This window comes from Echeneis naucrates, chromosome 18 (assembly GCF_900963305.1).
Source record: "Echeneis naucrates chromosome 18, fEcheNa1.1, whole genome shotgun sequence".
In the NCBI taxonomy this organism is placed as follows: Eukaryota; Metazoa; Chordata; class Actinopteri; order Carangiformes; family Echeneidae; genus Echeneis; species Echeneis naucrates.
This window is the reverse complement of record NC_042528.1, coordinates 13,851,900-13,863,997: the sequence shown is the minus strand read 5'-3', so window position 1 is coordinate 13,863,997 and position 12,098 is coordinate 13,851,900. Positions and strand designations below refer to the sequence as shown.

At 40.3% G+C, this 12,098-nt stretch overlaps 1 protein-coding gene across 6 annotated transcripts in view; it reads right to left on the bottom strand.

The window, feature by feature from the left end:
- Positions 1 to 40: 40 nt before the first annotated feature.
- The window catches only part of eml3 (EMAP like 3), a 35,580-nt gene continuing 23,522 nt past the window's right edge, over positions 41 to 12,098 (bottom strand). For 5 of the 6 annotated variants that reach the window (XM_029526330.1, XM_029526332.1, XM_029526331.1 and 2 more), the window contains exons 11-25: positions 11,801 to 11,870; positions 11,466 to 11,576; positions 11,072 to 11,167; positions 8,720 to 8,854; positions 8,073 to 8,211; positions 7,704 to 7,855; positions 7,472 to 7,597; positions 7,000 to 7,131; positions 6,847 to 6,914; positions 6,304 to 6,392; positions 5,674 to 5,771; positions 5,078 to 5,165; positions 4,887 to 4,985; positions 4,674 to 4,804; positions 41 to 1,070 (exon numbers count right to left, since the gene is read on the bottom strand). In XM_029526330.1, the coding sequence (XP_029382190.1) occupies positions 861 to 1,070; positions 4,674 to 4,804; positions 4,887 to 4,985; positions 5,078 to 5,165; positions 5,674 to 5,771; positions 6,304 to 6,392; positions 6,847 to 6,914; positions 7,000 to 7,131; positions 7,472 to 7,597; positions 7,704 to 7,855; positions 8,073 to 8,211; positions 8,720 to 8,854; positions 11,072 to 11,167; positions 11,466 to 11,576; positions 11,801 to 11,870 (1,744 nt within the window). In that variant the 3' untranslated portion in view covers positions 41 to 860. The remainder of the gene's footprint in view (positions 1,071 to 4,673; positions 4,805 to 4,886; positions 4,986 to 5,077; positions 5,166 to 5,673; positions 5,772 to 6,303; positions 6,393 to 6,846; positions 6,915 to 6,999; positions 7,132 to 7,471; positions 7,598 to 7,703; positions 7,856 to 8,072; positions 8,212 to 8,719; positions 8,855 to 11,071; positions 11,168 to 11,465; positions 11,577 to 11,800; positions 11,871 to 12,098) is intronic. The other variant, XM_029526335.1, reaches the window with a different exon arrangement.

Below are 12,098 nucleotides of genomic sequence, written 5' to 3'. Positions count from 1 at the left end.
CAGTCTGGTACAACTCTTTGAATGAGCCCAGTGTGAGGATTTCTGGTCTTGGTGATTGGGGAATGTTTTGTCAACACAGCACAGCACACAGTTTTTGGAGTAGCACTGCCCACTAGTGACTCATCACTCACATTACAGTTTTCAGTCATGAGTAATTTATTGGGGGAGTGACAGATAATACATCACCGTACTCAAAATGCTGTTTTAAATATATATATATATTTAAAACAGCATATATATACTTACTTTAGTACTAAAGTAACCATGTTCAAGTTTACTTACAACTGCTAGAGAAACGTATCATTCAGAGAAGGTGAAAGTTGATAAGATTATAACAAGCTTGTCACAGTCTGTCTAATGCAAGCAAAAGCAATTTCAAATTAGATGCCAACCAAAAACTGATCAAAATATTAATAATAAAAAAAAAACAAAAAAACAACAACAACAACAACAACAACATAAAAACGCTATGGGCACAATGGTGTTGACCCTGATGCAGCACTTTGGTAAAGTTTGGCGAGAAACCAACATCAAAGCAGAGGTCCAGTCATGTTCTGTGCAGGCATACAATCACTTCCAATGGGCTTCACCTCATATGCAACAGACTGATGATAATCTATGCAATGGAAAGTGCACCACTGTACAATTTCACAACAATTTACATGATTAAGAGTAAAAGGAATATAGGCATTTCTCCTGATGAGGATCCCTCTACACGTTCTGTATGAATCTGACACAGTGGCAGCACCAGAGGGGCCAAAAGGAGCCACCAGCCATGTCTGCTGTCCTGTTGCTAACACGCCTCTGTTTCTGGGTGTAAACAGTCCCCTCTCAGATGCTCTCAGTAGCATCAGTCCTTCCTAGCTGGTGGCAGGTTCTGTAGAGCTGGTGAAGGTGGACAGGGCTGCACCCTGTTTTTCCAACCGACCATCGACTGCCCCGCCTCCAATCACCCTCCACTGAAGGATGCAGGTGTCCTTCCCGCCCATGGAGAGCAGGTGGGAGTCATTGTGGGTGAAACAGACGTTGGTAACATGGCTGCCATGGCCTTCATACTTGTGGCTGGGTGCCTAGAGAGAAAAAAAGAGATCGATCGACCATCCATCTATTATCTATATTGCTTATCCATGCAGAGTTGCGGAGGACATTGAACTAATTCAGTCAATGGCTGACTACATTGAAAACCCAGAACAAGCTTGCCAGTGAACAAGTTGCCAGTCCATCCCAGGACTAACATAACAAGAAAAACAACCATTCCCATTCAAATCTAAGGCAAACTGAAAATTCGTAATGAACATAATGTGCATGCTTTTGAACTGTGGGAGGAAGCTGGAGAACCTTGTTTGACCCACACAGGCCCACACAGGCAGAGGGAGAACATGCAAACTCTACTTCTACTTTTTTAAGCGATACTTTGAATTTTTATGGGAGGAAACACTTGTACATCTAGTCATCCACGACACAACACACAGTATCAATGACATTCACACTCTTCATCTTCTCCGACAGTGGATGGAACAATCATCTCATCTTTGACACATTTCACTGTGTAGTGATAAACAAAATGAACAGATTGTAGCTCCCTTTACAGACATTAATTTTTCTTATTTCACATTGCAGTAGCTTACCTACTACACATCTCACTGGGTCTTGATTTGGTCAAACCTGGTAACTATGGAGGTCAAAAATGACATTTAAACAATGAGAAAAATTTGGTTGAAGCTTTATAGTTAGAGTTAGCTTCTGTGACAGGGCTCAGGGACACCGAGTGTTAATGAAGTAATCTTGGAGAAACAGAATATTCCTGTATTAATTCTCTTAGCGTTGCCAAGAGAGCTAGTTGCTGCTCCACCACAAATATATGAGCAAATGTTACCGCAGATCATTCCTTTTTGCAGCTGACCGTACAACCAGCACTACTCCCAGTAGACCACATATAGGCAGCCAAATGTAAATAAGGTTATTTACATTTTTCCATTCCACTAATTTACTATTTATTTTATTTTTTCTTGCTTCTTTTGACTTCATCCATATCCTTCACACTCTATCTAATATCACTGCTTTGTTTTTTTTTTTACTTTGTGCCACTGCAACATTGAAATTGACCTACTTTGGGACAAAGAAAAGAAATTAGACTTGGTAATATCAACACTGTTCATACCCTTCTTACTGAGGAGGCTCCCAGGCTGTAACCATGACCAAAAAATCCCTTACAATTCACCTCACCTTACTCTGACGCAAAACTGCTGAAACTACTCTACCACACAAAAATATCACTGCTCATTTGTACAAGCCAAAGCACATCAAACAGGAAGTTAGTTCATTTCTCAGCAACACCTTTATGCGTGAAATCTAAACTGTCTTTATGGACTGGACAAGGACAAGGTTGTTCAAGAAAGCTGGAGTCTAATGACCCCTAGAAAATGTTTGTGTGTATTGTCTTCATCAAAGTTGACAGACATTCTTCAAACCAAACCTCTCAAAACTCATCACTGACTGTTTTGTCTATGCAAAAAAGGCTGGTCTAGTTTTAAGGTGCTTTTGGGAAAAGTCAACAAAACACAATTGTCAGTGTTCTGTGTGAGACGTTATAAGAATTTCTGCTACTGTGGCATAGTGATTAAACATGCCAACAGATTTCCATCTGTCCATCCATTTGTCTGTCCCACTTATTCATACCATCCCTACCGACAGTGGCATATAGTGACAAATAACCATTCTTGTTCATGCTCTGGCCCATGGCCAAATTATACTCACAAAAGAACCTGATGTTTGATTTGACTGTGACAGAAAACCCTGATACTGGATAGCAACCACATGTGAGGAACTTTTTGAAGTTTCTGGAAGTCTTTCTTCAATGTTGAAAAAGTGTGTCCATTTTACTTTGGCCACCACCCTCTCTGTGTGGGAACGACACAGGGCGTTGATGTCTGTGTGAAAATCTCTTTAGGTGAGTGGTTTTAAGGTTTTTGTGACTCAAATTTGGAATTTCAAATTGTGCTTTAAGCAGGTAATTGGAAATGCAGTGTATGACATCAAGTTTGAAGTGTCTGAAATAAAACTTTAAATTATAAACACATAGCATTTTTACTTTGCTGTGATATTATTTCACCTTAGTATCACACAGTGCTGAGCAGCAAACTTCAACAGCATTGTTTTGAACACTGTTTTTATAAAGAAACAAATTTAATACCCACCGATTTAACACATTTTCTTAGTATTAGCACTGTGCTCTGCATCAGAGCATCTCTATGGCTTTCAAGATTTTTTGTGACAAAAATATTTTACGGGTGTCATGGATGGAATAGTGGCTAACAGCGATCCTCAGAGCAAGAAGGTTCTGGGTTTGAGTCCTGGGCGCCTCTCTCTCTCTATCCATCTGTTTCTATATTTTATTTTATTTCAGCAAGAGTGAAAGTCTGAATATATTGAATGAAGTTTGAATGGATTAAATACATGCAACTACGAAACAAAGCATGTGCATTCGTGAAAAGCCCCGCAAGAGTTCATTCTGAGACTGTTCTCACTCCATATATACACCAATGACTGTGTCAGCTCACATCCCAACCAATATATACTAAAATTCTCAGATGGCACAGTTATTTGCAGCCTGCTCTCAAACAAGTCAGAATCAAACACTCACAGAGACTGGTTTGTAGATTAACACCAGTAAAACTGTAGAAAAGATATTGGATCCTGGCTCAGCTGGAGACTACAGTCCACTGGTCATACATGACCATAGTGTCGAGCAGGTCACCTCATTTAAGTATCCAGTAAAAAAAATATTATGGAAATTATCTACCGAGCCATTTTAGAGTCCATGCCATTTAATGGCATAACAAGCTGGTTTGGCAATTGAACAATTAAAGCAAAGAACCAAATTCTTAGCCTGGTTAAGCCTGCAGTGAAGATTACAGGTAGGCCTGTGCCTCGCTCCCCCCATGACCTTTCTGTGTGGGCCACTATCAAGCAGGCTAACAACATTATACAGGATATGTCACACATCTTACATTCTAAATATACATTAATGAAGTCAGTGAGTAAGTATCGTGTTCCACTGTGCAAATACAACCGTTATAAACATTTATTAATTCTAATCTCAACCAAACTTATCAATAAGCAAACGGAGGCTGGACAGAACTAGTAGCTTTTATGGTTTTTATAGTGTGATATTAATCTGGGTCTGGCTTGTATGTATGTGTGTGGATATGTATGGAAGACAGTGCTGTTGGTTGTGTGTTACTAGGTTTATTGTATATATTTATTGACTGCTGGCTTGCACATATGTACACTGTGTGTCTTTTATCTCCACAACAATCTTTCCCAACAGGAGATAAATAAAGCTGACTTTGACTTTGACATACAATGGCCACCTGTCCAGGATGACCCCTCCCTTGCCCAGACCCTGATGGATAAGCAGTGTAGGTATTGAATTGATAAAAAATTTTATGTTTTTTTTCTATATGTTCAACATTTTTTAAATATATAAATAAACTAGTGATCAGTCGGATTTGACTGTTGAACGGGCAGATTTTCTGAAGACAGACAGGTTCAACCAGATCAAAGTGACGACTTCATTGTGTTAACTTCTCACTCACAAACAGGTTTATCTTCTTTAACTGACAGCAGCAGTTGCTGTGCATGCAAAGACAGGCTGAGGGGTAGGAGTTTACCTTTAGTTTAGGACAGGGGTACTGGAAGAGGTGGACCTTACAGAAGTCATCAGCCACAGCCACCACCCTCTCACTGTGGGAACGACACAGGGCGTTGATGTCTGTGCCATCTGAGCCTTCTAACCACACACCTGGAACAACATGGCACCACAGTCACCTTCATGGTATCAAAGTAAAATCACACACAACACAGCCTCAGTTGTTGCCTCCTACCCATGACATGGAAGCCCAACACACAAGTGTAGGAGGCCCACTCTCTGTCCTTGCTTTCAAAGCGATTCCTCAGCAGTTTACAGCCTGCTGCAATGTCCCCTGAGGAAGCACAGTCACAGTTAGAGCAGTACATCTTCACTTTGTCTGAGGAGTTACCAGCTACATATTCATCCATATTCATGGTCACTCACAGTAAAGGATCTCATAGTCGCCTGAATTAGACATAATGTACTTCCCGTCTTTGGACCAATCCAAGTGAGTTATGAAGCTGGAGTGACCCTGATTGGACACAAACAGATGCAAAGTCACCTGATGTCATACTGAGTATGACAGAGAGCATCAAAACATCTAAACAAAAAACATGTTAGTCTGCCACTACATGTTTGATTTGGTCCAGTTTTTAGCTCAAAACTTTAAGGCCAGTGTTTTATTGGTATTGGATGTTTGTTTTTTATCTCCAGAATCAATGTATTTTTATGAACCCTAACAGGCACTCTGTTGAGATTTGCACTCGCATGGTTTTGTTTGGGGGAATGGGGGGGAAACAAACCAGAATATGTTTCTCAAATAGGAAATAGGAACATAGTTGGAGACTATTTTCAGTGGCATATTAACCATATTGTGTGCACTGGGAGTGTCTGAGGCAGTGTGCTCATCATAATGTCAACCATGTTACAGGAAAACTGGTGTGTCTAGCTCAGTGAATATTAACACTGATATCCACCATGTGAACAAAACACTGTGACAGGGAGTTAAACTGGATCATGATTGTTTGATATTGACTCACATTGCATTTCCCAAAGCGGGTATAGCGCCGGCCACTTTCTGTTACATTGTAAATGTATATGAAGTTGTCATGGGATCCAACAGCTAAAAAGCTGCCATCTGGAAACACAAGAGGCCATTCACATGGTTATAGAAGTTTCCACTTTCTCTAGAGGTCCATGCTTTAGTAGTTCAGGCTGATGTTTCAGCTTCTGTCAAACTCTTAAACCTGAGACTGTGAATGTGGTTAAATCACTCTTCCCCAATTTGCCTTTTCATAAAAATAACCTGTTAATGTAAGTTTTATAAACAAGTGATATATAATATTGCAGAGATTATAATATAACTTTATCATTGCATTTTAGATTTTAGGTGTTTTTTTTTTAGGTGTTTAGCTGTAATAATATGATGCCATGGTGAAGGACTGTGTGGAAAGCACAACAGAGCACGAGTTTAATAAAAATATTATATTATATAATATTGTAAAATTATACCTCTAATAATAATAATAAAAAAGCAGTTTGTTTGATTTGATTTCCAGTCTGCCTCATTGTAGAGGCTCATCAACGTCTTTTCTAACAGGCTCATATCCCTCACTAACATCACAGACGTTCCTGCAGGAGATGAGAGAAAGGTGGACGTGAACTCTGACCTGGTGAATATCTCATGACAGATAGCTGCTCATTCCCGTCAGTGGATTCAGAGACCACCTCTCTGGTCAGCAGGTCGAGGACCATCCACCTGTTAAGAGTCACAGGGGGATGGGACACCTCCAGCAGACACACTGACAGAAAATGTGCTCCATATATATTAAAAGGTTTGTCATTTATTTCTTTGGACTGTGGGAGGAAACCAGAGTGCCTGGAGGAAATCCATGCAGGCAATGAGAGAACATGAAAACTCCGCACAGAAAGGCCCCAGGCCCAGGAATCGAACCCATGACCTTCTTGCTGTGTGGCAACAGTGCTGAACATTATGCAACTGTGCTTCCCATTTAAATATTCTTTCTTTCAATGTAATTTCTCTACCTTTTCCAGTTTATTCTTGTCTATTTGATGATGGTGCTGTAATATTTTTTGAGGGACCAATAAAGACTGTTATCTTACCAATCTTTCAAAAACTGAACAACAGAACAGTTTTTTTTATGTGTGAAGGCTTCTATTGACATTCTGACATTGACCTTGTGTTGCATTACCTTCCTGTGCTGAGGCCAACTGACACCACTGATCCATTGGGGCAGAAATCAGCACATAGTCCATACTCCTATAAGAGAAAGGGTCATGACACATCACTCAGGTGTGAAATATAAAGATGATTTCTACTGTGGATAAATTCAGTGAGTTTTTACCTCCAGGCTTATGCACCAGTCCACAATGTGCTCCTTTGTGTTCCACAAACACACCTGTCTGTCATGTCCACAGGTGAGGAAAATGTTCTGAGATGGGTGTGTGGCCAGCCCCCACATCTCATCTACATGACCCTGAGACAAACACATATAAAACCCCACAGAGTGAAACCAAATCTGGCCTTATCTGTTGTCTTTCTAGCCATTCTCTTCTGACCTCTGGCGTCTCTCTGGCGTTTTGGGTAAAAATGCTGGTAAATCAGCAGAAATACTAGGACCAGCGTGTAATCCACCAATAAATGTGTCATTTTTAAGGCCAGATAAATCAGCTTTCTTCTCCATTCTAATGCTCACTTAAAACATCAGCAGATCAACTTGAACATGTTGTGTGTGCAATAATGAGGAAATGAGTATAGAAAAGTCTTTGACAGGCTCTTGACAATGCAAATGTGCATTTGCAATATTGTTATTATACCTGCACAATGGCCACAAAGCCATCTGAGAAGGTGCCTCTTAGAATCGCGTTACGGGTTGTACCAACTAACAGTTCCTCCCCATATACATCAGTGATGGTGCGGACAGCCCCGAACTTTTCTGGAATCTGGAGAAATGATCAGATTGACAGGCTGTACTTTTAATCAACAAGTATTTCCTCTAACATAAACATAACGTGACCAGAGTCACACACACATACAGCTGTGGTTCACCTCACACTCTCTCTCAGGTGCCAGGTCAGCACTCCAGCGGATTATCTTGCGGTCTTTCCCTCCTCCGCTGAGCAGAGCCCCGCCCTGCAGGGTGCACAGGGTAAATACACTGCCCTCATGGGCTCTTGTCTGACGCATTATCTGGAAGGTCTCTGTGTGAAATGAAACAGATTCAGTTGGTCTATCATAGCAAGAGACACAAAAAACCATTGAAACTAATCATTTTCCTCTTCAAGAAAGACTCTATCCATTATCTATACTGCCTGTCTTTGGAGTGTTGGGGAGTCACTAATTGGCCTCACATGCATGTCATTGGAGAGAACCCACACTGAGACACACAAAGACTCCAGAAGGTTTGAACGCTCTGACCTTTGGCTCCTTTCCCCAGAGTTTTGATGTCAGCAGCGGATTTCCCCCACGTTAGGATATTTCCCTCAGAGTCTCCAGTCAGAACATCTCCAGTCAGACTGAACACGAAGCATTGGATGAATTTGGGCTTCTTGTATTTCTGAAACAGAAACAGCACATTGTGTTCATAACAACAGGAATATCTTCTTAAAAGCTGCACTAAAAGCAGCTGACATTAGTGTCATACAGAAATATTTTAGAGCATAATGTAAGACTGTCATCTATCATCAAATGTCATCAAAACAAAGATGGTAAGAAATCAAAATTTGCTTTTGTATTTTGTAGTGATGCGGATAAATGTATATTTGGTAAAAAGTTTCACATTTTAATGATATAAATGATTTATTAACAGTTGCCCCTGGTTGAGGCTAACTGTATTTGATGTATGATGTTTTTTTCTCTTCAGAGTGCAGTTGGCTGATTTTAGGTTTCAGTTTTTTCTTCCTCTACTGAATAATTCCTCTTACTTCCCCTTCTAACCATAACCTGTGGAGGCTGAAAACTTCCTTTTTTAGCATTTACTCACATAGACACAATAAACAGAAACATGAACAGGAACAGAAGACCATCATCAGCATCATCATCATCATAAAGTCAGTGAGCCTTACTCCAAAGATGCCTTGTTTCTTGGTGAACTGGCCCGCACTCAGAGTCCAGAAGTAAACGTGAGATTTACCACATGTGATGATGTTGGTGCTGTCACTTGGGTTGAACTCCACTGCAAACACAGCCTCATTGGTGCTCTTAACACACAGAAAAAAAACATGTTACTGGGTAGCTGCAATGTATGGTGACACACAAAATTAATCTATTTTTTACTATAGTTTTTGTCTATTTATCTGTCAACTATTTATTTTTATTTACTTTATTTGTTAGGTTTTTTTTTTTTAATCAACAACTGATGGATACTTCTGTGGGTTGAAGAGTTTAGTCAAAAGAGGAACTTCTCGTGTTAAAAGATCCAGCTGACACCAACTATGTTCCATGGGAGTTCATTAATATCACTCCTGGTTCAAATCCCACCAGAGGGAAATGCTGATGTTCCATGTGATGTCATTCACAAAGCTCTTGCCAAGATACAGACTAAATATCCTGAACCAGTCATTGTAATATATCGAGACCACAATCATGCTTAACTCTCCACCCACCTGACTGAATTTACAGTTTGCTAGCTGTCCTACCAGAAAATATAACATTTGGTCTGCTTTATGTCAAAGAAGCCTACAGAGCAACTACCTTAGCTCCACTAGTCATGTCAGATTACAACTGGGTTCCTCTGCAGACCTGTTATAAACCCTGCATTATGAGGCTGCCTGCAACTATCTGCACAGTCAGGAGATGGACAACTGAGGTGAGTGAGGCTCTAGTTTGAATGCGCAGACTGGAATGAGCTGCTGGAAACCGATCAGAAACAGTCAGATTAATTGTGTGTTTGTTGAAAAATTACATATATATCTATCTAACTATCTCTGTCTATGTTTTCTTCTTTTTAAAGTTATGTTATATCTGAATTTTTCTAACCTTACATTAGTTTTTCTTTAGCTACAAGCTCTGAAGTGACCAGTAAGTACAGGTAGTACCAAAGTATCACCAAAGTATCTGCACAAAAAGCTCCTTTCATGACAGTACTGTTAAGGGGCATATGGACTACTGCACTGCTGTGCAGAGAGGAAGGGGTATAATTATCTTGTTCCTGCTAGATGTATGTTTGTATAGTGTGGATCAGTGTTGGCCGATCCAACACATAGCCCCCACCCTCTGAGCCCCAAACACTGGACTGGATGTTATTGTCCACTTAATGCACATTTCTTGAAGTAGCTCGTTAACTTTTGACCAGCTGATAAACAAGTTCAAACACCCATTTATGGTGTGGATGCATCTGCAGTCCTACTGCTGCAATACAGACTACACACAGGAACACATGCGCACACACACACACACACACACACACACACACAAAATATTTGCACTGTTGCCATGGAAGCTGTGCTTAAATAGCTTTAAGGGAAGTTAAGACATTCTGGGATAAAAGCCATAAAAAGCAGAAAATTAGTTGAGGTGTTTGAGGTGTTAAGAGAGTTTGGCTCTCTTAGGAGACAAGTCTTCAACAGAATTTTTTAGACAGCAAAGGTCATCCCTGCTCTGACAGACTTCAGGAGCCTGTTCCACTATCAGGGAACCACAGACCAGAACAGAATATGGGGGAACATAGATGAATGGCTTTTTTCAAGTCGCAGTCATTCAAAAGGCAGACTGAGCTTGATTCAGGGGCCACAGACAGTCATTTATTCATGTTTTTTAGGAAATTCATTTCTTCCTTTTTGTCTTGGATATCTCCAGTTTTAGGAGGTCTGTTTAGAAATGTATTTAATTACTTAAAGCTATGTATCACCCTTTTAAAAATGTAATTAAAATATCAGTTTCAATTACTCAATCAAAGCAATGAATGAGTCTGTTGGTATCCTGACACATCATTTGTCATATATGGGACATATGATCAAACACCAGATGGGCGACTGCATTGTAGGCCATATGAAAGGGTATGACTGTGTGTGAAGGGAGGTCTAATAGAAGGTGAGGGATAATACTCAGTCTTCAGATATTGTATGGGACAAAGACTTGGGAGACAGGGAGGTTAAAGAAGTCACACTTTAAAATATCTGATCTGCCTCTATGAGCTGTGTCACTTCTTGCTGATGGATCTGCTGAAAAGGTCTGGTACTTGACCACACTAGCTTCCTGTTGCCTTCAGGACACCTGGAAATATCAGTCCTGCTGACTTCAAGTCTAATGCAGCACCCTGAGCCAATAACAATAACCACATTACACTAAGTTTACATTTTTCTTTACATCTTGTCATGTTCCGGAAGTGTTCATTGGGACTGTGAGAGTGCTAAAAGAAATTTGTTACTACAGTTATTAGTTTCACTAAATTTCGTCCTGACTATACTTATCTTTACCTTGACCTCTGCTTGCTTGGTGCCCTTGTTGCAGTCCCACACTGACAGCATGTGTTCATTGGAATCATCGATCACACACAAGAACACTCCAGAGTCCTGCAAACCAGATCCAGAAAACAGACCAAAAAATAAACCGCATGGTCAGTTTGTTAACACATATCAGTCAGTACAACAGAGACTGAGCAAAGGTTTGCTGCTCTTGCTCTTCCTATATGTATTGTTTTGACTCACTCATTCTATCGAACAGATTCTGTGACGCACCTTAAGAGGAAGTGCTTTCACCGTATCTCAGATCTAAAAATGTGTGCAGCAGGTGAGATAGAAACCTGTTTATTGTAAGATTCAGGTTGTCACTGTGGCTAAATTAAAAGAGTTTATTTCACAATTAACTCACAGCAAAAGAGAAGGCCACTGATCCTACTCCCCTCTGGAAGGTTCCCAGGCCAATCTGTTGCAGTGTGACCAGTGAGGTGGAGTCCCAGATATGAACACAAGGCTGTAAGGGCTGACACACACAAACTATCCATTAATTTTTATACAAGACTAGTCAAACACCTTTTTTAATGTTTGTGTGACAATTAGTGATTATAAAAATCCAAACCTAAATGGAGATTTGGAACATTTCACATCTATGTGGAGGTTAGAGTACTCACTACATGTTCCAAACTTCAGCTAGAACATTTGCTTTAATGCTACTGTGGAAGTGCACAAAAATGCAGCAGGAGTCACCTTTCCGTCTTTGTCCACCCCTGCTGTCTGACCAGACGCCACTCGCACTTTATCAGGATGGAGGGTAAGACTGCAGGAGACACAAAAATAATTGAATAACTTATTAATAAGATGTGCATATATTCATAAAGGCAGCATGGCAGCATAGTGGTTAGCATAGAAGCTGTTTCCTCACAGCCATAAGGTTGTGGGTTTGATTCTTTCTGTGTGGAGTTAGCATGTGTTTGTGTGGGTTTCCTCCGGGTACTGCAGTTTCCTTCCACAATCCAAAGACATGCATGTTTAGGTTAATTGGTGA